Here is a 27042-nt window from a genome sequence, read left to right on the forward strand (position 1 = left end):
AATAGGCTAAACTCTTTTGAACAACCCTATTGTTAAAATAAACTAAAGAGGCCTAGAGACTTGGATATTGGATTTGTAGAATGGCGGGGTATCAAGGAACCTTAATTCATGGTCTAATTCATCAAAACATATCAGCAAGATGAACTTGTATTAAAAGAGTTCTTTTGTATTGCCTTATTTGTTTGTCACTGCTATATTCTTTGAGGTGTTGTATTATGCCATAGTCAGCATGACGTTAAGGTCCATGGGTCTCTTTGTTTTTCATGAACTGCCTTCAGTTTCACTATGAACATAGGCTAGGGGTAGATAAAATGACAAGGTGAATAAAGTATTATGCAGCTCTTGCCTATTTATAGTTTTGATGATGCATGTTTAGATAACAAATCAAATTAAGACCTAATAATTATGCTCCAGGTAGGTTATCTAGTCGTACAAATGAATGACCTTGAATGTCTTTAAGGTTATGCAGGTATAACTACCTCAAATAGTAAATATGGGACAAGGAAGTAATCTTAACCATGTAGACAAAATAGTTTGTCAAATTTTCACAGGCAGTTTGTCCCTTTATCAAGACATACATTAAACAAACATGGTCACACTTTTGATATAGAATTAAGGATGAAAAAAAATACATGAAGACAAAACAAATAATAAAGTAAAATGCAATAAATCCTTTGGAGAGTGGAGGCCAAAGGTGAAATTAAACTAGGTTTAACCATACAAATGTTCAAAAGAACGCTACAATGGAAATCAGACTTTATTAATATTCTTAATTCAGACAATGGACATTTGGATTAATAATATTAGTCTTCAAAGTTTTACAGCTTTCAATATCGGACATATGGCATTGGTCGTCAAACAAAAAATATCTTCAAACATATAGTTCATGTTATAATATGACATTTCAACACAATACAAATGTGATTTGATTTAAAGTAATAATGGTACCTTATCAAATATTTTCATTTTATCCATTTTAACCCCTGTTTAAAGAATCTTGTGGCTACCATGCAGACAAAACGCAAACTTGACAGAGCCATGGCTTAGTCTTTGAGTAATCCAAGATCTTAAAATATACACTAAAAATGTTTAATTAGGACCAAAAGGACACTTCTAATTAAACAGGATCATTGAATTATTAATTATGAAGCTAGGGAGATTCAACTTAGCAAATGGTAGGTATATCGTGTAGAAATGAGTAAGAGATTCTATTATAACCAAAACTATCAATTGTCTTTGTTGGAAGAACCATGCATTGTCTCGGTACAAGACGAGAGTAAATCCTGCTTGGTTGGAAGAACCATGCATTGGTTGTACAAGACAAGAGTAAATCCTGCTTGGTTGGAAGAACCATGCATTGTTTTGTACAAGACGAGAATAAATCCAGCCTGTTTGGACGAACCATTCATTGTCTCTGTAAAAGATGAGAGTAAATCCTGCTTAGTTGGAAGAACCATGCATTGTTTGTACAAAACAAGATAAATCCTGCTTGGTTGGAAGAACAATGCATTGGTTGTACAAGATGAGAGTTAAACCTGCTTGGTTGGAAGAACCATGCATTGTCTCTGTAATAGATGAGAGTAAATCCTGCTTGGTTGGAAGAACCATACATTGTTACATTAATTATGAAGTACATCAACCATCTTGTGATATATGACAGTAGAATTATCATACAAGTTTCTTATACAATTTATGACAGATCAATATACGGCGTGGCAATGGGCCAGTTGCATTAAGCTGATATATACAATGGTGTTACACCATGTTGCTGCATCAGTCTCCATTCATTAGGGATCGATATATCACTTGTCTGTTATAAGACAGGGGACACTATCCATGTTCAGAATGTTCATAGTTATATAACCAAGATGTCATCAGATTAATACATTCATCCTCCTTTTCTTGGTAGACTGTTAGGGTATGTTTGTGGCCGATATTTCTGGTGTATCTGATTCACAATCATTAGCGGGTTACCTAGAAACAAACAAAACATACATTGTATGGTACATTATAGAATAGGTTTACAGTAGTTTGGCCCTAAATGACCTTTAAGTTAGTTGCCGATGAGCTTAAAAACTCAAACGAACAAACAAAGGTTTACAGTACCACAAAATTAATTGAAGTCTTCGCACAAACATTAGTGATAATTGATCTTAGTGTATATACCAAATTCAACCCAATAAGCGCCCATGTCCCTATCAGCGCCCCTTCCAATTTTTGAGGCCTTGATTTCAATTGCCCAGGCATAAATAAAGACCAAAAACTAAAGATTTGCAATAATTTCGTCTTATTAGCACTTTTTCAATTTTTTAAAAGCCCTGGGCGATTATTGGGTCGAATAGGGTTTATTGATGGGGTCGTGGTGGCTGAGTGGTGAAGATGTAGACTGAGTGGCAACAACGTCCCTGGTGTCACAAGTTTGAATCCCATGTGGGGCAGTTGTACGATATGAATAAGTTGTAATTCAAAGCTTTTGCCAGTCCTTAAGGATAAAATATCCCTTTAGTTTTGTTAAGATTTTATGGTTCACCGAGTTTTAGTCAAACCAAAGTCAGTATTACTGTATGCGACCCAATAAGCGCCCAGGGCGTTTAAAAAATTGAAAAAAGGTGAAAAGGTGCTTAATAAGATGAAATTATTGCAAACCTATACAGTTTTGTGTAGTCTTGGTCTTTGTACCTGGGCAATTGATTTGAGGCCTCAAAAAGGAGGATATGCACTTATAGGGGCTTACTGGATCAAATTTGGCAATTTAAACTTTTATAATAATATTTTTGAATAGTACTTTTCAAAGTGATGGATTCTGAATTTTGCCTGAAAGTCTTACCTGAGGGAACAGTTGGGAAGATTTTAAAATAATATTTTTGAATAGTACTTTTCAAAGTGATGGATTCTGAATTTTGCCTGAAAGTCTTACCTGAGGGAACAGTTGGGAAGATTTTATAATAATATTTTTGAATAGTACTTTTCAAAGTGATGGATTCTGAATTTTGCCTGAAAGTCTTACCTGAGGGAACAGTTGGGAAGATCTTTGTACTTGCAGAGAAAGGAAGCTCTATCATGTTGAAAACTTTACTATTAAAATCACTTTGATTAAATGCTCTACCCTGTGAAAATACAAAGAAACATATTCTTATCTGAACAGGATGATTGCTTTATGAAACAATAAAGAAAAACAGTGATCAAAATCAATCATTTCAAAAGCCATATTCCAACAAGTTAAATTTAATTTGATCTTTTCTTGCATGATCACTTATTTATTTTCATGACTATGGTGTTTGTTTTAGCTTTTTTTCCCATAATAAGCATTTAGTGACAATTTTTTCCTGATTATTTTATTACTTTGTTATATCATCATATACACATTTTCACTGCAGCCTTACTATGTACCCATACCAATCACAGTTTGCATTCATCAGTCTATGAACTGCCATCCGCTTACAATGGTATAATTATCATTGTGACGTCACAGTGGTCGTAGCAGATACCTTTGCTTTTTTTCTCTTTATAACAATGTAAGTTTTGTTATCTCATAAAACATAACTACATTTGCTTTAAACTTACCGTATGCAAACTATCCGTTAGTGAATCTACAAACATTTTCCACCTCGGTCTATAGTAGCTGAAGATTGATAGATACAAATTCATTGCAAAATTACACTTATAACTGGTTTAAAATATAGAAAAATTGGATGAAAATGAGAACTACTTATCTAAATTAATAGAAAAGCGTCAGAAGTTTTGATTCATCACAATCTTCATAATCTTATTTGAGGATTACTAAGAAGATTGAAGTTTATATCTGCAATGACAGTACATCCAACAGATTAATTTCCAGGTAAAATTCACTTTAATATCTGCCATTTCATATTATTTAAATATACTGTAATTATATTCAATTAACATTATTCAGTCAGTGATTAATCTAGCTATGATTTACTATTTTTTATGGGTAGTTTCCCCTCAAGGAAGGAATTCCCCTCTGGCCTAAAATTCCCCTGAAGAGCAGAAAATTCCCCTTTCTGCATGAAGCTAAAAAATGAACTTTTTTGCACAATTTCCCCTACATCTTATTTTTGTTTAGTTGTTTTAGACTTTTGTTAGCAAATTTCTTCATATCTATCATACAGTTTCTGGATATTTTATGATAAACTCAAATTTTGAATTGTAATTGAACTTAAAATCTTGCTTTACTATACCAAAAAATGAAATTAGTTGTCTTACAGTACTTTTTGGTAAAAATGAATATCATTTTGGACCGAAATACGGAGAGTCAATTTCCCCATTATTTCGTCAAACTTTTCCCCTAATTTGAAAAAGGGTAGTTTCCTACAAAACCTAGATTGATTCCTGACAGTAATTTCGGAAATGGTTCATAAATAACTTCTCTCCTCCTCTAACTTTATAAGATTAATAGTTTACTTACCTATGAACAAGACCAGCCCACTGTTTGCTAGCATAGTCTAAATGCTGAAATATCAAAAGAACAAGCTCTTTTTCTCTAATATTATTAAATATTCACTGAGTAATATAGATCAATATTTTTTAGTAAAATAGTGATCCACTTGTACCAAAGAGATTATAATTAGTAAAAGATTCAACATCTTTATAAATTGATGCAAAATTTGTTTAAATATTTATTTCACAATATTTTTTCACTAAAATTGTCATTTTCTTAGTTTAATAATTACATCTAGTTTTGCTATAGCATGTACAGAATCAGTGAAATATGTATGTCTTTACATTGCCTGTTGGTCCCCAAAGTGTTATCTGATTCCTGGCATTGAACTCATACAGCAGTCTGTCCTCGGGCCGGAAAGCTAGATTTTTAGCGGCCTGAATCCATTTTCCCAACAGGAAATGACCTTCTGACCCCAGCAGTGTTTCCATGTCATCCAGAAGTTTGAGCAGTTTATTTCCTGTCACACTGTTAATGCATTAAACATCAAATTAAAATTAATAATACAATTCATTAAACAAGGTAGTTAAACATTTTGATAAAATTAGTAGGCAGTCTGTGGGAAATACCAGGTAAATACTCCTGCCTCAGAGCCATATAAAATCGGGATGAGATGAGACAAAATGTGACAATTCGTAAAGACAAGACAAATATTGGTAACACTAGACTTTACAGTCAAACTTGTCTAAAAATACCATACAAAGGTCAAAGAAAAGAATGGTCTTTATAGTCCAGTGGTCTTTATATACAGGTCAAATTGTGTAGAAATACTGAAAAGTGGTCTTATTAGGTAGATGGTCTTTATACACAGGTCAAATTGTGTAGAAATACTGAAAAGTGGTCTTATTAGGTAGATGGTCTTTATACACAGGTCAAATTGTGTAGAAATACTGAAAAGTGGTCTTATTTAGTCGGTGGTCTTTATACACAGGTCAAATTGTGTAGAAATACTAAAAAGTGGTCTTCTTTAGTAGGTGGTCTTTATACACAGGTCAAATTGTGTAGAAATACTGAAAAGTGGTCTTTTAAGTAGGTGGTCTTTATATACAGATCAAATTGTGTAGAAATACTAAAAAGTGGTCTTCTTTAGTAGGTGGACTTTATACACAGGTCAAATTGTGTAGAAATACTGAAAAGTGGTCTTATTAGGTAGATGGTCTTTATACACAGGTCAAATTGTGTAGAAATACTGAAAAGTGGTCTTATTTAGTAGGTGGTCTACTGAGGTGGATGCTATGGCAGGTTAGACTGTTTACATGCTTCCATTTTATCATGGACGGGGATTACGGTACATCAATAATTTTCTCTCCAAGAATCCTTATATATTGTTTCATCAATAATTTACAGACAGTGTGTGTTAACATTTTAAAGATGTAATCTACTTTTTTTTTTTAAACAAGAAACAACTGAATAGAGCTATAACTGTAAATCTACTTATTTCACCAGCTTTTTAGTTTTCCATCCTTCATGCAATATCACCGCAATAACTTTTCAAACACAGAGTTGCAGTAGAAACATATGACACTAAATTGCAATATTAAACTACAGTGACCTTAATGATTGTCAAGGTCATTTATTTGAACAAACATGGTAGCCCTTCACCCAAGCATGCTACAGGCCCAATATCAGTACCGTGAAACAGCCATAATGCCAATGGAATGAAATCACTAAATGAAAATGTTATGAAAATCAGTTGGTTTAAAATGGTACATATAATGACCCAACTGTTATCTTTACCTGACTTGAAGTATATTTTTGTCCCTGAAGGCGGTCACGAGGGAGTTATAATAGGTCAGGGACAGTTCCTGGAGACAGTTCCTCGTAACATCCACTAGATCATACCTATAAATAAAGAATGGGGATATCAATTTTTATTTTCAATACTTATCCATTCCATGAGATAAATGAATAGAATCTTAAGAGAGCTATCATTCAATGCGAGAGTTTATGCAATAAGTCTATTATATAAGTTATTATTTTTTTCCAGCCTTGGCGAACAAAAATAAAAACTAAGAAACAAGTTTCATAAAAAAACTCAGATGAAATAAACACAAATTTAAGACTTGCTTGTTTGTTTTTGTTTGTTTGATTAAACTAATCTCCCATTAATAGCCAAGGTCATGTAAGAATGGCCTCCCATGTATGCGTTAGGTTGCGTGTATGAAGTGCGGGTGTGTGTTTTGGGAGACTGTGGTATATTTGTGTTGTGTCTTCTTGTATAGTGGAACCCTTACCCTTTATATAGTTTATCACATAAGAACAACTATCTAACTTTCGAAGAGTCTCAACATCAAAATGTGTTACGAAAATCAGAGGTAGCCATTTTGTCATGATAACCTCGAACTGTGACGTCACGTCATGATCTAGTGTATATCATATAAACAATTTATATCATTATCACACATTATATGTATTTATTAACATAACATTACAAGAATGAGTCCAACATGGTAGTTCCTTCCAATAAATTGACCACTGGTTCTCAGGACAACTCCCTTCGAGTCGAAACATGTCAACAACGCTCTGAATAAACAATCAGTTTACTGGAAGGAACTACCGAATTGGACTCACTCTTTTAACATATTTACCTTAATAAGGGCACTGGGTGCTGGTAATTGGCCGAGAGGGGTGCCGTTATTTGAGACCTTTTTTAGAAGTTTTTTTCCGAAACAGCTTATAATCATCTTGCTTTTATTTTAGTATTATTCTAAAACTTAGTATAACCCACTAACATTTTTAAGTCAAGTAACTATTGAAATTATTGGAATTTTGGCATTTCATGCAAACCTGTTCGTTTACCATGTGTACACAAAATGGCAGACAGTGCTTTTGATCGCTACGATCGTTTTGTCGCAGATAGGAATTACCGACAAGAGCACACAATAAAACGCTTAGAAATTATAACATTCCTGCATATTGTTTAGGAAACTTTATCATAAATATACAGTAAGTATTCATAAAACCTATATAGACATTGCTAAAATGTTGTTGCTACAGGTTGTTAGTGTTCATCCACACAAGTGTGTGGGACATTCAAGTGACACAATTGTTTTGAACATGGCGATCTCGCTGTTTCTATGCGTAAACACTCTGCAAAAATGTAAAGACAAATTGTCACAATTTGCAACAAAAATTATATGAAATTAGTTGATTTTTTTCAGCAAAAAAACTTGGGGGGCGCCATAGCTTATTAGAGGAGGCGCTATTAATAGGGAAAACACAGTACTTTGATCCCAAGGGAGGCCTCGGTATTCTTTTGGATCGACGGCTGCTTCCATAAAAATTTTCAGCAATTTCCAGTTTAAAACGTTGTGCCCCCCTTCCCACCACCATCCCTTTCCCCATAGTCAGAGATGTAAAACAAACAACATAATTATACTTACATGAACAATGAGCTATTATGGAGCTGGTCTGCTGCTAACACAAAATTATCCCAGGCTTGATATAGTTCCTCCACATCGTACCAGACCTACAGGGTTACAAGGACTCTTGAATCGCCAGCACTATTATGTATTTGAATATTACATAGTTATCTACCCTTGTGGGTTGGTATCTTTCTCATACAATTTATTTTTCGCAATTTCCGCGATGAAGGTAAGTTTGCAAAAGTTTATCTTCGCATATTATTATTTTCATTGATAACTTGAAAGATATTTCAATTCAGTTTTTTTAATTTGCGAAAATGGAACCACAGAATATAGTAGCTGTGAAATGAATTCGGTTCACAGTATTTTACTAGAGTAACATGCAGAGACTTACATCAGGGACCAACCGTGGATGGTAGGAGGGACGAGATGTTGGTATCACGTGCTTACTCTTGTCTTTTAGACCATCAGTGTTATTATACACACTTTTCTAGAAAAAGAATATTACACAATATACTATGTGCAAAATAAAGGATAAATTTTATTCTATTATCGACTTTAGAGATACAGCTCTGTTCTTTTATTATTTCATCACTGATCAGTGTTGCCCCATTTTAGAGAAGATATACCTATTTTCCGGACAATAAACTGCACCTGTGTATAAGCCGCAGAGGTCTTTTTTACGATTTTTTCAGGTTTTGTACACGTATAAGATGCACCATTATAGAAGCCGCACCCAAAAGCCTATGTACCCACGTAACCATCTGTGTATACGATCGATCTCTATTGAAGTACGGGTACATGTATTCACCGTTTTTACGTAGTGAAAGAGAAATGAATTTCACTAATGATGTGATTAAGCTTACCACTTTTTGAACAACCTCCTCAATAATTTTTTTTTTAGTATAACCATGAATCATATTAAGAAATCATAAAGAGATTATAATTGATTAAAAAACATGCCAGATAAATTTTTTTGCAAATACTGATACGTACATTTTCAAAACAATCACAGAAAGAATTTCTGGTATTTTAAAAAAACTTCTTTTGCAAGAACATTTTTGAAATTATAAGCACACATTACAGGTACATGGGATATGATCAAGTAAATTTGAGGAAAGGATTACCCGTAACAGCTGCCACGCCTTTGAGCTATAACTGTTGTGTTTTCCATATCTCTTAGCAGCATACTCAATCACCCTGTCAGAAGATGTTTGTTATCATGGTTACTGTCAGAGGATGTTTGTTACCATGGTTACCAATTCATGGATACACAATTGAAACAAATTATCTTAGGATACTGTGGTTACCAATACATGTACTCACAGTTTAAACAAATTATCGTATAGTTGGATACCTTTCCTGTGTATATTTTCGCAAATTCGTAGGACATTACGATGTTCGCAAAAATTTAATCAGCAAAATATTAAGAAATGGTTGAACGACATATACCCTTTAATCCATATCACGAAAATTTAAAACCGCTGAAATTGGATTTCCTCATTTTTAGATAAAATCGCAAAAATTTTGGTCAGCGAAACTAACCAGCGCAATAGTATCATAATCAGCTATGTCAAATTAACAAAATTATCTTGCACTAGCTTGTTGTAATTAAATTTCATATAAAATAAAATAATATGAATTACAAAGAACATGCCCAAGGGCTTTAACGGTCATCTGACGTCCAATAGTCATACAGGAAATTAATTAGATATGGTGTCCAGGTGGCCATCTTGGATTTCAGATCAACCAGAGATGTAACAACACTTTCTCAAGGCAACATCAGAATCATTTCAGTCAAATCGCATTGTGTTTTCAAGATAACAGCTATTTTACAGATGTGGTCACTAAGACAGGTGGTCATAATACAGTTGTGGTCACTACCACAGATGGTCATTATACAGAGGTGGTCACTAAGGCAGGTGGTCATTATACAGAGGTGGTCACTAAGGCAGGTTTTACAGTACAAATGTACTTATCAGTGGTTTGAAATATTTGCCAGTATACTCACCACTTTGAGACATCTCTTGGCTGAGATACCCAGGAGTTCTCCGCCATGAATTCGTAAATAACCTCATTCTGATTAATCCCTTCAGGAGTAAGACCGATTCCAAGCATGGTGCTGTTTGGAAAATTACGACCAGCAAATGGACCCTAAATTATATCATGTCCAAGAAAAATGAAAATTATTTCCTAAATGTCATAAATGTCAATTTTGTAAAAAAACACCCGACTAATTTAAAACTTTCATATAGTGACAGCGTTTTGATGTTCATTGTTTTAAGACCGACCAAACAGCTTATATAAAGTCAGAATTGTTCAAAATAACTTACAGTGTTGATGCTATCAAACATGCCATACAATTCCAAAGTTCCTCCAAAGTTGTGTAACATACACCAGATGAAAGGTTGGCCGAAGTAGGACTCAGTGTGGCGATACACAGGACGATTCTCCGCAAAAAGTTCTAGAATTAGCATTCTTCCCTGTAACACAATTTTAAGTACAAAATACATTTACCATATTCACGGTTATTAGCACCCCTCCCCTTTTTTGGAGAAGAGTTGAAGTTGTATTAATGTACCCATCTCATGAATTTGATAATGTTTTACAATATGCGATGCCTATAACATCAGCATTGTATCCCATATTACATGAACTTGCCAGTCTTTTACATGTGAATCACAACATAATAATGCGTCTCAAAGGATGACATATGCATGTATACGGTAACAGATTAATGTACAATGAGTATAGAAAGATTTAAAATATGGCTGACCTTTTTCGTCCATAACATTCAATTTGGTTCATTAAAAAGCCCCCCCCCCCCCAGTATTTGTCAAATTATAATAGAATTGAGTATTCAGGACCCAGAGAAAGTACATTTATACTGTCTTAATTTGTTGTTTTTGTGGGTGCTATGAAAACACAAATATAGAAACGTTGGAAGTTGTTTTATATGCTAATGTAATCACTGTTTAAATGGCCAACACAAAATACTCTTTAACCAATTCACCATGAAAATAAATATCCACAAAAATTTCCTGTTATACAGTATGTGAGTTTCGTTTAATTAAGGGTGTAATTAAAAATCAATTAACAATATCATTTATATACTTACTATGGGTACAGCAGTAACAACAGCCTTTATCTGTTGGTTTTTCCAGAAGTCCACAGAATTCTCAAATATCCATCCCTGCATCAACCTATTAACAGCAAATCAACAAGAGCTGTTTGAGAACAGCAAAGCTCGCCTCTGGAATTTTTTTTTATTTAAATCAAGTTCCTTGTAATTTACCAGTATTATAAAATATAGCAATGTCATTACATAACTTAACTTTTCTGCCCATTGGGCCTTTTGAAATTCCTAAAATTCAGGATTTGACTCCTTTAAATGATTGTCCACCCCATAATAACAATTAATAATCCAAAATGGTTGTAGAAATCAATGTCAGTTGTGACAGATAATAGTTTTTCAACACTTAAACCAAAACCTTAACTTGGCTATTTCAGCCTATTGGGCCTCTTGAAATTCTCAAAATCCAGTATTTTGCACCTTTAAATTAATGTCAGTTGTGACAGATTATGAGATAACAGTTTTTCAACACTACTGCCAAAACCTTAATCTGGGAATTCCAACACCGACATCTACACCAGGGTGATTCCATAAGCCCCCCCCCCCCCCCTCTCTTCGAGAGGTGAGCTAAACAATAGGATTAGCGCACACTTGATGACAAACAATAAAATCAATATTTAAAATCATTATCATGTTCCTTTAAGTTTTATTTTCTACTGCCACACTCTACTTTTTATACATAAAACCTAAAAGATGTATATTCATGAATCTTGCCTGAATTTTTCAAAACAAAAATCACTGACTTATGATAAAAGTTTTTTTGCATTTGTTTGTTTCAATAAATTGCGGTCAAGAACCATAATACAATGTAGTCGCTATTTTTTAATTTTATCGGGGTATGAAAAAAAATGATTGCAAACTGTGTGAATCCGCGTAGCGGATTCTCACAAAAGTTTGCAAACAATTTTTCTTTTCATAACCCGATAAAATTAAAAAATAGTGACATCAATACTTATAATCAATTTTATACTCTATTTGATAAAATGAAGTATGTTTAAATGTAACATTATAGTGGTTTTTCAAGGGATTCTTTTTTCCGAATCAATACGCAACGTCAATGTCTCTATTGTGACGTCACGATAACATTGGGTTTCGCGCCATTCTCGGATTTTTTTTTTCATAGTGGTATGAAAACAAAGAAAAAATTAATTATAATACAATGTAGTTCAATTATCCTTGAAGTGTCTGTTAAACATTTTAAATGCCTCTGCCTCCACATGAAACCTGAACAAGACGGACAGGTATGGATGGGACAAGCATTGACACACAAGGAACAAATTTGATTGATTTACATTAAAATATCATGCAAAGATCATCATGTATGTAGAATTGACTTGCAGTTTTCTTCTAACTTATTCTTCAAAATGATGGGCTATCATAATTGTAAAATTGCAACAAAATGTCGAGATATGAGAGAAAAATACTCTATTATACATGGGTATGAAGGATTGGAATATTTTACCAGAGGGATCACAAAATGTTGAAAAACCCTCAGAAAGTCTTTCGGTTATACTACATTTTGTGACCCTCGAGTAGACTATTCCTATCCTTCATATTCACATTGTGAAAGAGTCATATAATATGCCACCCCATACTATGGTGAAGACCTAAAACAGTGATCTTATTTGAAGTAGCTATGTAAAATGCTTCTTACCACACTGCCTGTGGATCAGCAGAAGTCAAGGCATCAAATACAGATTTTGCTGACTGGGCTAGATAGGTCGACGAACTGGAATATGAAAAAAAAAAAGTACAAACAAAGGGATTGAAGATTGATGATACAAAAATTCATTAAAAATTTCTATACAAATAGGGAACCTTTTTGAAGCAAATCACCAGAGGGAAGAAGCACAGGTAACCATGTACAATACAGTTGTAACTTGTCAATTGTTCCTGTGTATTTTGGAGTAATTATATGGCATTTTCCATCTTAATTTATAGTAAGTCAAAAATATAGTAAAATAGTATATGGAAAGATTTTTATTTCTTTTTTCTTTATTTTTTAATTTTAATATTGACTTAATATTTACTTTGATTTAGGCAGCATCTCATTGAAAGTGTCAATGTTATACACATGGTCGGTACCAAACTCATTCAACATCTGAAAGTAAAATAAATGTAAAGGATAATGTAAATACAGACTGCGGATGGGGGAAGAGATTTCTACCCTATGTATTCTGTTTTTATACTACAAGACTACATAGGGTTTGTAATCTCTGTGGCGTTTTTTGTACTCCCATCTTTGACTTGTTTAATAGTTTTGCACAAAACTTTGAAGAGTTAGGTTTTGTATTACGTAATTTCACACATAAAATGAAACAGATTGTTTATACAAAGTGATATGTATCCGTTGTTTTAATGAAACGGCCACTTTCAATCTAATTTACATGTTTGTCATTTATATCAATCAAGTCACACGAGCTTGCCATGGAAGAGACATATTAAGTTTCAACCGAAATCATTTTTAAATACAGATTGTACCAACTATAAAGTATACAGATTGTACCAACTATATAGTATATGGTAAATACAGATTGTACCAACTATATAGTATATGGTAAATACAGATTGTACCAACTATATAGTATATGGTAAATACAGATTGTACCAACTATATAGTATATGGTAAATACAAATTGTACCAACTATAAAGTATATATGGTAAATACATATATGTATTTTCCCTATTAAGGAGGCCTACTCTAATAAACCCTCAAAATTTCTTGGTAAATTACAAATCATTTCTTACAAATTTCACAGTAGCCAGAGATAACTGCAGACACTGCAGATGCAGATAAAACAATTCTGTTACATTTTTTTATTCATAAAATATCAATATTACATTGTGTTTGTTAGTAAATGATCTGTAAATGGTCTGAAATAACTGCGCATGCTTAAAGGGACATGAACCGAAATAAACCATGTAAATTTGAGTAAAATACATATTTAAGACATGTCAGATACCTTACTAAGTTATATATATCAGTTATTGTACAAATGTGTCAAATAAAATAATTATAATGGAAATTCCATCTTTCTGTATTTTGAACCGGCCCGGTCGAATTTTGTTACGATAGTATAGAAGTGTTGAACTTTTATTATTATTGATTAGTGACCTCCCACATTGCACTGCACAAATTAAATTAATGTAAACAAAATGGTGGGTCAAAAACGTGGGTGAAGTGGAACACAAACAAATTCCGATAGAAAACAATGTACGTCAAGTGTCAGTAACGTGTGTGATTTGAAAAGTAGGTAAATATAAATGGATTGCTGAAATGCAAGAGACGGGAGCAACTCCCCACTTTATACTTGCACGATGTATATATGTGCAATAAGTCAGGAACCTCCCTTCGCGGTGCCCTGTTGAATAAAAAGTCTCTTTTGACTTTTCATTCTTACGCTAAATATATATTGTTTTATAACAAATATGGCTTAAACTTCATTTGTCAACCATCATAAATTAGAAAATAAACTTAAAATGTGGAAAACTAATATTCCTTGTCATGTCAGCAAGTTTGTTGTTCATTATAACCTCGCTTTCGGCCAGCTTTCGTTTTATGTTCCAAAAATAGAATATGACAGTCTATTTTTATCATTTTTGAGGTAGGTATTCCCCACGTTTTCCTGTTGTTTTAGATAACCAATCATTGTAATAAAATATTCAACAAACATCTGAAAACCATAACTAAGCATAAACAACAACTTCTTTAAGCTTCATGTCCCTTTAATCCAACAGCGTGCGCCCGATGTCATTATACGGCAAAATATGATAAAATTTTGTGTATATACTTACTTCTTTGATTACTTCATGCCCAACCCTCTTGAACAAAGGATCATCAAAGTCCAACAGTAAATCACTGGAAAAAACAACCAATACAGATATGTGACATTACAGAAAATATAGTGAAATGGGACCTCCCTGTATAATGTACGCTATAGTTATGTATAGTGAAATGGGACCTCCCTGTATAACGCTATAGTTATGTAGTGAAATGGGACCTCCCTGTATACAGTTATAGTTATGTAGTGAAATGGGACCTCCCTGTATAAAGTTATAGTTATGTATAGTGAAATGGGACCTCCCTGTATAACACTATAGTTATGTAGTGAAATGGGACCTCCCTGTATAACGCTATAGTTATGTAGTGAAATGGGACCTCCCTGTATAACGCTATAGTTATGTAGTGAAATGGGACCTCCCTGTATAAAGTTATAGTTATGTAGTGAAATGGGACCTCCCTGTATAACGCTATAGTTATGTAGTGAAATGGGACCTCCCTGTATAACACTATAGTTATGTAGTGAAATGGGACCTCCCTGTATAACACTATAGTTATGTAGTGAAATGGGACCTCCCTGTATAACACTATAGTTATGTAGTGAAATGGGACCTCCCTGTATAACGCTATAGTTATGTAGTGAAATGGGACCTCCCTGTATAACACATAGTTATGTAGTGAAATGGGACCTCCCTGTATAATGCTATAGTTAATAGTGAAATGGGACCTCCCTGTATAACACTATAGTTATGTAGTGAAATGGGACCTCCCTGTATAACACTATAGTTATGTAGTGAAATGGGACCTCCCTGTATAACGCTATAGTTATGAAGTGAAATGGGACCTCCCTGTATAACGCTATAGTTATGTAGTGAAATGGGACCTCCCTGTATAACACTATAGTTATGTAAGTGAAATGGGACCTCCCTGTATAACGCTATAGTTATGTAGTGAAATGGGACCTCCCTGTATAACGCTATAGTTATTAAGTGAAATGGGACCTCCCTGTATAACACTATAGTTATGTAGTGAAATGGGACCTCCCTGTATAACACTATAGTTATGTATAGTAAAATGGGACCTCCCTGTATAACGCTATAGTTATGTAGTGAAATGGGACCTCCCTGTATAACACTATAGTTATGTAGTGAAATGGGACCTCCCTGTATAAAGTTATAGTTATGTAGTGAAATGGGACCTCCCTGTATAACGCCATAGTTATGTAGTGAAATGGGACCTCCCTGTATAACAATATAGTTATGTAGTGAAATGGGACCTCCCTGTATAACGATAAGAAGACAACTCGTCCCATAAAAATGTAATACATTAGTCAATTTGGCAAAGGTATAAATGTTGATGAGTTTTCTATTGGTAGTCAGTCTACAGTTTGTTGCGTTAGTGAATGTACAGGTTTTTATAGCTCAGTTTACTAGCGTGTTTGTAGACCTTTATGGGTAAGTGTACTTTACTCAATAGACATGTGCACCCATGGCATGGCCATCTTGAATTTCGAATCGACCCAAAAAATAATAAAACTTTGTCAGGACCATGTCAGGATCATTTCATTAAGTTGCAGCTAAATCCAACTGGTGGAACTTGAGAAGAAGTTCAAAATGTGAAAAGTTTACGGCGCACGACGACGGACAAAACATGATGACCTAAAAACCTTTGGGTCAGATGACCTAAAACTGAAACAAAATTTCATAGAAAATTATGTTCATAATACCATAACCTGTGACTTACCAACAGAATGAAGAATTGAAATGACCCCAGTCTGGTAGATGTGACACTCTGGCATTGGGGAAAAGTCTGTAAAATTTGAAAAATATTGTTATACAGCAACATTAGGATGAACAAAACACTTATCAACTATTATATGTAGCACTATTAAAACACAAAATATTCATATTTTTGAATATATAAATGTATACATGTTAACACTATCAATTAACATGTATATATATATAGTCTACTGTTTATAAGACCAATCTAGCTTCCACTTTGATGTCAAATCTTCAGCTTTCTACCACTTCAGAATCTTTAATTTCCAAAATTTGCATTGAAGATACCGTAAAAATTACAAACGTCAAATCCTTTTCTCGCACCTCAGACAGGGAAATCTAACATGATACCCAGAGCTAGATTTTTCGATCTGTTCCGATCTGTCTGGTACCTTTACGTGATTATTGGCGTAATTTTACAACCATTCATGTATCTCTTTATTACAAACCGTACATCCACATCCTTATAATATAAACAATCACAATAAATAGCCACACGACCAAATTAATTAATGTGACTACAGCCGTATTCTTTTATACAAGAAAAAAAATAATAACAGGGGAGACAATTCCTTATGGTAAAAAAATAGAAGGGAAGCAACTCTCTTCCAATTACCTTTAGTTGAAATTTAATATGATATAAAGAATATTTATATTATGATCTGTGTTACTAATATATATAAATATATATATACACTTAGATATGAATACTTTCATATCTTTATGTAACCTATTCAAATACAGTACGCTTTAAAATGTAGCCTACATATAGGTACTGAATTTTCTGGATTTCTCCTACCTAATTTGACTCCTTTTTTCATAAGTTTATACAACCTGACATGTATCCGGTTGGGATATGGCAACAGTTATAAAAAGGTAGTATTGTCTTGATTTCATGATTTGTTTGCATACGAGAACTTAAATTATATTTTATCGTTCTTAAGTTACGTTAGACATGATAAATTCTGACTGTAAGTGGGAAATATTTGTCCCAAAATATAAGTATTTTATTACGAAACCTGTTCCTTCGAAATGTATTATACAAACATGTGTTAGGTTGCATTACAATACATAACATGTACAGTAAATTAAATTACAAATCATGTACACACATATATATCTACTATATACATACAACATATAACTATACTCCACTATACACCACTTGCTTTCACTATCTCATTCAATCTAATTATTTCCATCTCTTTTTCGTTGTCTTTGTTGTAGCTAGTTTTGACAAAGACATTGATATGTGTAAGTAATAAATTCTTTAATTGTATAAAAGCAGAGTTGAATCCAGTTGCTTTGTTATGGTATTTTTTCTGGTTCCTTATCAACCATATTATGTACTTCATAGACCAGAGTATTGTATTTTTTATGCAAAATGTTGTTAATAATTAGGTGAAGTTATCAAGTCCTGTAACTCTTGCAAATATTGATGGATTTTGACCAGTATCAAACCCATCTAAGATCCCATGAACATAAAGCAATACACCAAATTTGGTTGAAATCAGACAATAAATACTAAAGTTATCGAGCGGGAACCATGTTTTGATGATTTAAAAGTCCCATAACTCTTGCAAATATTGATGGATTTTGACCAGAACTGAACCCATCTAAGGTCTCATTGATATAAAGCAATACACTTTTCTTAAATCTATAATTTTATGAGAAATGACTGAATTTGAAGCGCAGATGAAATGGTTATTTGGCCTTGAACCAGGAGGCCCAAGACGGAGATAATTTTACGCTCTGAACGCATATATATAGATGGGTTTTGTTATATCTTAGAAGTGCAAGAAAAAAAATCAATTACCTTTAAGTGATCAAGATCAGGTATCTCAGTCGAGGGCCAAGATTTTGTAACATAATCCCAACCAAGGCGTTAGCTGAGGTTGGGATGTTCCAAAATCATAGCCCTCGACTGAGATAACCCGATCTCAATCACTTACAGGTAATAGATTTTATTAGCCTTGACAAGGTATTACTCAGTAACCACTGAAACCCCAAAAGTTGTGAGAAGTCATTAATTTTACTTGCATTTACACTTTATATCCCAAAAATATTTGGATGAAAATTTAGTCCCTGAGCCACCACAAAATGTTATGAAATCTTGCATGCAATGTAATACTACCGATACAGTGGTATGAATCTTCATTATGTACATGTCCGGTAAATGTAGAATAGCTATATCAGTCACCAAATTTTTGACAACTAGTGTAATAAATGAATCAAACAAATTTAACCATAACAGGTTTGAAACTTGTCTGATATAACTGCATAATCCATTGATATCTAGCCATTACACTGAAATAAAGTAAAATGAAAATAAAACACTACCTGGTGATGGTGCTAGGAACATGTCCAGCGAATCCTGGTAGTACTGGTATCATGCCAAGCTTCCGGGCCCGGTCAAGGATTTTATGTTGTAGGACCAATTGCTGGTCAATCCAGGATTGGGGTAATGGTCCTCCCCAACCATGCATGTTACCCATTCTTGACCTGTCAAGGGAGATATTCATCAGTGAACCACATGATATCTGGTCCTCTCCAACTATGCAAGTTATACATTCTTGGTCTGTCTGGGGAGATAATTCATCAGTGAGGGAACATGATTTGAGTACATATCTGGTCTTCCCCAGCCATGCATGTTACCCATTCTTGGTCTGTCAGGGGAGATAATTAATCAGTGGGAGATGATTTAGTAGATATCTGGTCCTCCCCAACCATGCATGTTACCCATTCTTGGTCTGTCAGGGGAGATAATTCATCAGTGATAGAACATGATTTAGTAGATATCTGGTCCTCCCCAATCACGCATGTTACCCATTCTTGACCTGTCAGGGGAGATAATTCATCAGTGGGAGATGATTTAGTAGATATCTGGTCCTCCCCAACCATACATGTTACCCATTCTTGGTCTGTCAGGGGAGATAATTCATCAGCGATAGAAAATGATTTATTATATATCTGGTCGTCCCCAACCATGCATGCAACCCATTCTTGACCTATCAGGGTCGTCCCCAACCATGCATGTTACCCATTCTTGACCTGTCAGGGGAGATAATTCATCAGCGATAGAAAATGATTTATTATATATCTGGTCGTCCCCAACCAATGCGTGTTACACATTCTTGAACTGTCAAGGGAGACAATTCATCAGCGATAGAACATGATTAATTACACATCACAAGGCAAATTACTTTTTCTGGTTTTAGATTTAGAAATATGCTACAAAAGACAAATTTCCTCAATTCTTTTTTTTCTGCATCCTACCGTAACTTACCAAGCTAGGAACCCTGGTCCAGCAAAGTGATCCTGAACTTCTTTCATAGTGAACCCCATCTTCATATAGACCTTTAGGGAAAACATTATCAAGGACAATACAATATAAACATGTATAAACATTAGCTCTAAAATTAATATACTGCAGAACAAATGCATGTTAATTGGTACATCTCCTTTTCCAATTTAAGACTTTTAATGTTTCTGTAAAAATTTTTTTAATATATCCAGTGCTAGATCCACAGCATTTACTTATGCTTATGAAAAACCTGCATCCTCATAATTTTCTTTAAAAATAATATTTTTTTACCCTTTCTTTTAATTACTACACATGAAAACACCCTGGTAGATTTAGAAAGCCCTGTGAATAGTTTTCTAGTTCAACTACTGGTTATTAATATATTATTTTTCCATGGCAGTATAGATACACACAAATTCAGCTATCTAGTATTGATATTTTACTGAGGATTAAAGTTAAACAACACCAAAATGTTATTTATGTTATTTGTTTCAGGACTATTTCAGAAATTGAAATTGAAATGTACAACTAATTAAAAAATAACAGAAATAGATTTTTTTTCTCCTCGATTAATCCTTTTGCCTGACCCTTTGAAATATGGCCTCCTGCCCAGTGAAGGCCAAAGGCATGTTGATCCCATGAAGGGCCATCCAGTCCAGCTGTTGTTCCCATTCCGGCCAGTTATACCAAACAAATGAGTAGTCGACCGTACACACATTCTGGTAGTAACGGAATCTGGAACAAAGGGGAGATCATCCTCATTAATTATAAAAACTGGGATATCCTGTATTATACAAACAGTTTTGCTTCAATTTATCATTTAAATAACATTTTAAAATTTCAACACTTACAGGAAATCTAAAGCATAATGAATCTATGAAATTAAATTAATTAATCACTATTGTTAAATGGGCCAAAAAGGAGAAGAATGGCTTAATAATAAAGCCTGATGGATCATTCTGAAGGTAAAATGGGATTTGCTGAATATTTATTTCTTAAAACAAAGTTACCTATCATTGGTTGTGATTTTGATCCCTGGGGATGGGACATTTGGTAAGGTAGATGGAATGTCCATCTGTTGGCCTGCCCACGTGTACTGACAGCCACAGTGATTGGTCAGGTAATAGTACAGTCCCATGGCAACCGCCACTCCCGTCGTCCCGGTGATGTTGACATGGGAACCAAAAGATGAAATCTGAAATGTATATAACTAAAATTATAACTGTCTGAATACTTAATGTTTAATTTTTAAGTTGTGTTGCTGAAGTCATGCTTAATACAGAACTGTTAACCATAACTCTATGACAAAAAATATTGCATTATTTAATTGTACTTTTTACTATATTTGACCCAAGAAGCGGCCCTAACACTTTGAGCTCTCCTCCCCATTTTTGAGGCCTCAATTTTAAAAGTACATGTACCTGGAATTATACATGCAGTCAACTATGTAGGTTTCTAATAAATTTATTTTACGAATTGATTAGCCCTGTCATCTTTACAAACAATATTAATGTATTGACGATTCTCATCTTGCGATACGATATCGAATCCTAATTTTTTAAATCGATACAATGACCGAAATTGTACTTGATGACCTGCCTATGACCTAGTAACATTGGAATTTCAAATGCCAACGAATTATGTATTATTTCTTACAGTATTCCAATTGTACTTGTATATATTTTGTAAGGTTCCTGATCATGTTATCATGTTATATGATTTTTTTCACAATTACCACAAATTATATATGAAAAACTCAGCAATAGTTCCCGCGTGACATGCATTGTTTTCGTTCATAAACCGATTATGTAATACATAAAACGTCCATTCCAGATTTCATCCTTTTCTCAACAACATTATGCATTGTTTTGATATATATCGATACATCATGATATTTTTCTTTCAATATATCATTCTTAAAATTTACATGTATATCAATGATAGCTCTAATTATTGGCTTACTTTGTGCAATATTTTTGTGAAATTTTAGTCCAAATTTGGTTCTGTTAAGAAAACATAAATTGTTTTTATGTAAGACTCGAAGTACATGCAGACAGAGACATACTTAGATAATCAAGTGAAACAATTACACAGACAAACATTACTTACAACAAAAGTATCTCTGTTCTTAGGACCAAGGTTTGGTTGAACCTTTGCTGTAAATTCATTGGCTCTTTTCCCAACAATTCGACCAATCAGGGCTTGTGATGCATCTGTTTGGATTGTGGCTGATGTTTGTGTTCTGATGTGATTCAATGCAGGGAAATCTATAATGAAATAATAAACAGTTAATCAGGGTAACCTAAAGAAATATTACACAAGAAGCAAAGAAGACCTGTATTGCTCATTGTAAGCAATGCATAGTACTGGTATCAATATTGTTTGTCCTTTTAAACTCACCAATACTTTGCTTTAAGGAGTAAATAGGGAAAAAATCCATCTGTCTAAAATTATACATACACATGTACCGTATTGCCTTGGCCTTGATTTCAATTACCCAGGCATAACTAAAGACTAAAAACTGTGTAGATTGCAATAATTTTGTCTTATTAGCACTTTTTCAATTTTATTTCAATTCAATTTTCAACTTTTTCTGGGCGCTTACAAAATGGGTCAGATTATAAGTGTATGAAATTCAACATGTCTCCCAACTTTTGAAGTAAAGCCTCGTTCTACGGGGTATTTTCACCAAAACACCTAAAACATGTGTTTTTGTGTTGTAAACATGTACAATGTATATAAACACAGTCTATTGCTTCAATTTCATTCAAGTGATTGGTCGTCATTACAATATTGCATTATATGGGGATATGCTGTGGTAGTCATGTTATTGTGTGTTTACTTTCAGATATATAGTGATATCTCTGACCTGTTTTGTAACTTGTAAATTTTGACAAAATAAGCAAACAAATGTACATTACAGAAAAAAGTCCAATGGGCTCGGAACATATTTCTGTCACTAAATAACCATACCGTTATGTTTACTAAGTGTGTTTCTTTGACCAGATTTGACTGGTCAAACAAGCACTCCTCGTACCTGCTATAGACACTAGTAAAACAATGACAAGGTTATTTGGTGATTTCCTTTCAATCAAAGATGCTGCAGACAAAATATGAATCAAATCTTTTCATTCTTCGGCAGAATTTTCACCGTTTTCCTATTGATCATCAAAAAATATTTTTATATATGAAATACTAATGTTAAGGGAACATATGTATCTTACCTGGTTCTGCAGATACTCCCGGTACTAATTGTACGAAAACGGAGATTAAAATCAAGAAAGACTGAAAAGAAAAATAATGCAGCATGTTTTCAATTCTTGAATGTGCTCCACTGCTGACAATTGGTATTTTTTCCACTATCAAAAACAGGAGCAGACAATTTAGTATTTTTCTTCAGTTACAAAAGTTATTTAATTTACACCATTACCACCATTGAAAAGTTTGAGGTTCTATTTTTACTTCAAGTTAAAAATATGAAAAATAATTAATTGCATCCCGAAAAAAATCTGTGGCACTATATCCTATATGGAATGAAGTACCGATTGCGCATGCACCGAAGGCAAAATCAATTATTTTATATTATTTTTAGTGTAAATTAGATACATATTTACACATGATTAAACACCAGTTATTGTTCTAATGATGAATGTCATTTATGCTCTGTTGGCGGTAGAGCATCTTTAATGAGTTATTCCTAATATACAATACAATGTATATGTTTCTACCACAATACGTTGTATTATTCCACTCTCAGGCCATTGTATAAATGTGCTGGGTGTTGGATAAAAATATTGATATTCCACTAGTGGAATAACACCTTCTGGTCTATTGACTGGTCGAGATTTTTTAAACTTTGACCTGAACTACTTTTCCTCATTGTCACGTCACAAATTGTAACTGTCATCAATTATCGAATGACGTCATATTACTGTACGCAGCTTGCTGGCCTGCTTGTAGTAAAACCACTGTTGAAACTGGATGTGTGACAATAAACGTCATGAATCTTCCATATTATCCCAGTCATAGCATAAACTATTGATTCAAAATTCATTATTGTCTTTTTTAGTAGAATATCTTATCGTACGAGGACCCTAGGGGTGATTTTACTAGAATTAACGCGCATAGACCATACTTTAACTTTGGTTAAATGCATGGTTTGAGGATTATTTGGTGGAAAGAAGATGTCACATGCACTAAGTTACAGTAAACATGTCAAAATGTAGTTTGACAATGATTAGTTAAATAATGTTTAAGTACCTAGAAATCTGGATTCAAATAGATGTTCAGTAAGTAGGAATGCATGGAAAAGTATAATTATTTGTTATTAATACATTCTTTAAGTAATTAAATTGAATATTAATTATAACCCTCATCAATACTAGCCATAACATATCACTCAGCTAAAGAGAAGTTTCAGCTAAAGAGAAAACTTCTCTTTAGCTCAATCGGTTGAGCATCAGACTATTAATTTATCCAACGGTCTCGAGTTCGATCCCTGGCAGAGGCAGGTATTAAATTTATTGTAAATCCTGCATCATATTACATTGGCGCCCATGTAGCGACTCGGGAATGATACTGAACGATACCTGCAAAGGAATCATTGTGACCCTTGGAAACTCGAGGACGAGTTGATTCCTGGAAGGGGGAATATTTAGCCCTGGTCAATACTAGTCACAATATATCACTCGGCTAGAGAGAAATGTACGATCCCTGGCAGAGGTAGGTATTCAATTTAGTATAAATCCAGCAACCTGTTACATTTCTAATAATATCACTACACCTTGTCAGCAAATAACCTTATCTCATTTTGGTCTTATTTTTACATGTAGATAATTTCATTATGGTAGAAACAGGTCACACAACTTGAAATTGGGGTTATTGTATATGGAAATTTTTTTCGGCTGTTGGATATGGAATTTATTTGACACTTGTAAATTATTTTTAAAAGATACAAAAGACACTCACTAAAGCGAAGATCGTGTCCTTTTTCACTCAGGTAAAATGAATTCCAGTACCCATGCAACAACCATTTGTTGCGTAACCTCTACTACATGTACGATAAGTATGTATATAGTTTATTCAAAACCAGAAGCAGATATGCCTGTAATTAATCAGTGATCAGTGTTAACGTTGCTAACCAGGTTGGGCACAACCCTGCATATTGGTAACAGTTATCCATTTGAGTAACAGTTATTACCTGTTTGCAGTAATCATGCAATAAGTTACCCAATTGAGGAATTCTGTGAAAAGAAAACAGATAATGTTGTTTTAAAAATTATTATAAAAAAAAATGGCGTCATAAATAAGCAAGGGAGGTGATTTAGTTTGTGACTTTTACCTAAATAATAAGAGCGCAGCTCTCTGCGCGGCCGAAGGCCGCGGAGAGCGAAGCTCTACTAACCATAACACGTGTGTGAGCATATAGATTCCAATACACTCCAGTACCCCTTGGACTTTGAAATTGTGTCCCGCGGGAAAAGTCTCGCGCCTCCATGTAGGCAGCCATGTTTTAATTCTCGTTATCAGCACGACGAGATTTGAAATTTCTGTACTAGACTAAATGTGTTATCAGTATACGCTTTAAAATTACTGTAAGTAGTTTTAATTTACACATGTACAAGAACAACGCAATAAATGTAGTTGTCCAATATGTACTGTGTAAGTGTGTATGTTCTCAAGCGCACGGCACCGTCAGCAGTGACGTCACAAAACCTGACGCCAAAGATGACGGCACAGATTCGCGCGTATTTTTGATAGCACATATGGCATGTTGCCAAGTTTTCTCTGCATCTGATAAAAACAAGATTGGAGTACGTGTATATTGAACTATTCCATTTGGATTGTTGGTTTTTTTTTTGCATGTCAGTGAAATATTCTATTGTTTATCTCATAGAAAAATATAGACAATATAAAGTTATGATGTTATAATCTTTTACATGTAGCTGCGCTCTTCTGAGGCTTTGCCTTAAATTCATATTAATTGAGACAATGAAGTTTGTCCCATTTTTATTAATGATGTACTTAGTTATCTTAGTAATGGTACCATGTTATAATTATCACGCTTTTTTTTTATAAAAAAAAATTTAAACAACTTCCTGCATTTTTCTTACACACAATTCCTCATTTGGGTAACTTATTGATTACTGAAACATGTAACTGTTAGGCTCAAATGGGTAACTGTTTCCCGTATGCAGGGTTGTGCCCAACCTCACCTGATATAAACGTCGTGTCAATAAATGGTATTGAAATGACATCCAACAGTGTAAACCGTCAAACTATTCATCACATGAACTCATTCAACTCTTTGTCACATAAATTGTTTAAATATTTACCTGTAACCTGCAAGCTGCTATGATCAACGAGGATCGAGGAAGATGATGATACGTCTGTGGTTTCCGCATGTTTACACCGGAAGTCACATTGTAGGTGATCAAATCAGACCACAAGCCTTTACTAAAACGAACCGAGCATATACGTACTTGTTACTATATAAAGTAACATGCGTTTAAATTATATCACCATCTCTTCTTTTTTTCGGTTTATTATCCAACAAAAGAATTTGAAGAAATAGTGTCGTTTTGACTAATATATTCTACTTTTTTACCGTCTCAACATGTTCCATTAGATGATAAATTAAAGTAGACGAATTACATGTACATGTACATGCAGGCAGAGACATACTTAGATAATAAATACATTTCATCATGTATAGCTACATGTAGGATACTATTTCAAAAATATCTGATGCAGGTACATAGGCTACGTTTATCCTGCAACTAGCATTGGTTTTGTCGGAATACACCTACTGAGTAGGCCTAGGCCACATAGGCTATATTTTTGCTGTATTCAGCACTGACGGAAAACAGCGGTATTTTTTCACGTGCGCTAATTCCGAGCATTGCGAGAGGCCTTATGAAATGACAGCACGCTTCAGAAAGTAAGACGGTAAGATGGCTGTATCTCCATTTGCCCACTTTTTATAATCTGATAATTAACAGAATATTGTGACAAGGATTATAGTCTACATGTATTTCATAGTAAACAATTATTTACCCGTGTTTTACCTGTGATACGTACTGTACTTGTTCCGTAAGGGTATCATTTTTATATATATTACAAACACATTATTGTCTTGACAACGTCTTTATAATAATGATAGTAGAATTTGTGTATTACTAAATATCACATTTTGCAACAGTTTGTAAAAAAACTTTT

General features: G+C 33.9%; 1 protein-coding gene across 1 annotated transcript; it reads right to left on the minus strand.

Annotated features, from left to right (window-relative positions):
- Positions 1-734: 734 nt before the first annotated feature.
- Positions 735-26280, minus strand: LOC138324795 (alpha-N-acetylglucosaminidase-like). The gene is made up of 23 exons (XM_069269946.1): positions 26160-26280; positions 23049-23109; positions 21934-22091; positions 20835-21019; positions 20412-20559; positions 19807-19877; positions 18861-19022; positions 16483-16548; positions 14754-14817; positions 12988-13058; positions 12612-12686; positions 10943-11027; positions 10158-10307; positions 9836-9978; positions 8952-9024; positions 8219-8314; positions 7843-7928; positions 6197-6301; positions 4744-4927; positions 4427-4470; positions 3565-3622; positions 3008-3107; positions 735-1974 (listed from the first exon to the last, which is right to left on the minus strand). Exons 1-23 carry the CDS (start codon positions 26226-26228, stop codon positions 1889-1891), a joined length of 2340 nt encoding a protein of 779 aa, XP_069126047.1. The 5' UTR covers positions 26229-26280; the 3' UTR covers positions 735-1888.
- Between the last annotated feature and the right edge of the window lie 762 nt (positions 26281-27042).

This window comes from Argopecten irradians, chromosome 6 (assembly GCF_041381155.1).
Source record: "Argopecten irradians isolate NY chromosome 6, Ai_NY, whole genome shotgun sequence".
In the NCBI taxonomy this organism is placed as follows: domain Eukaryota; kingdom Metazoa; phylum Mollusca; class Bivalvia; order Pectinida; family Pectinidae; genus Argopecten; species Argopecten irradians.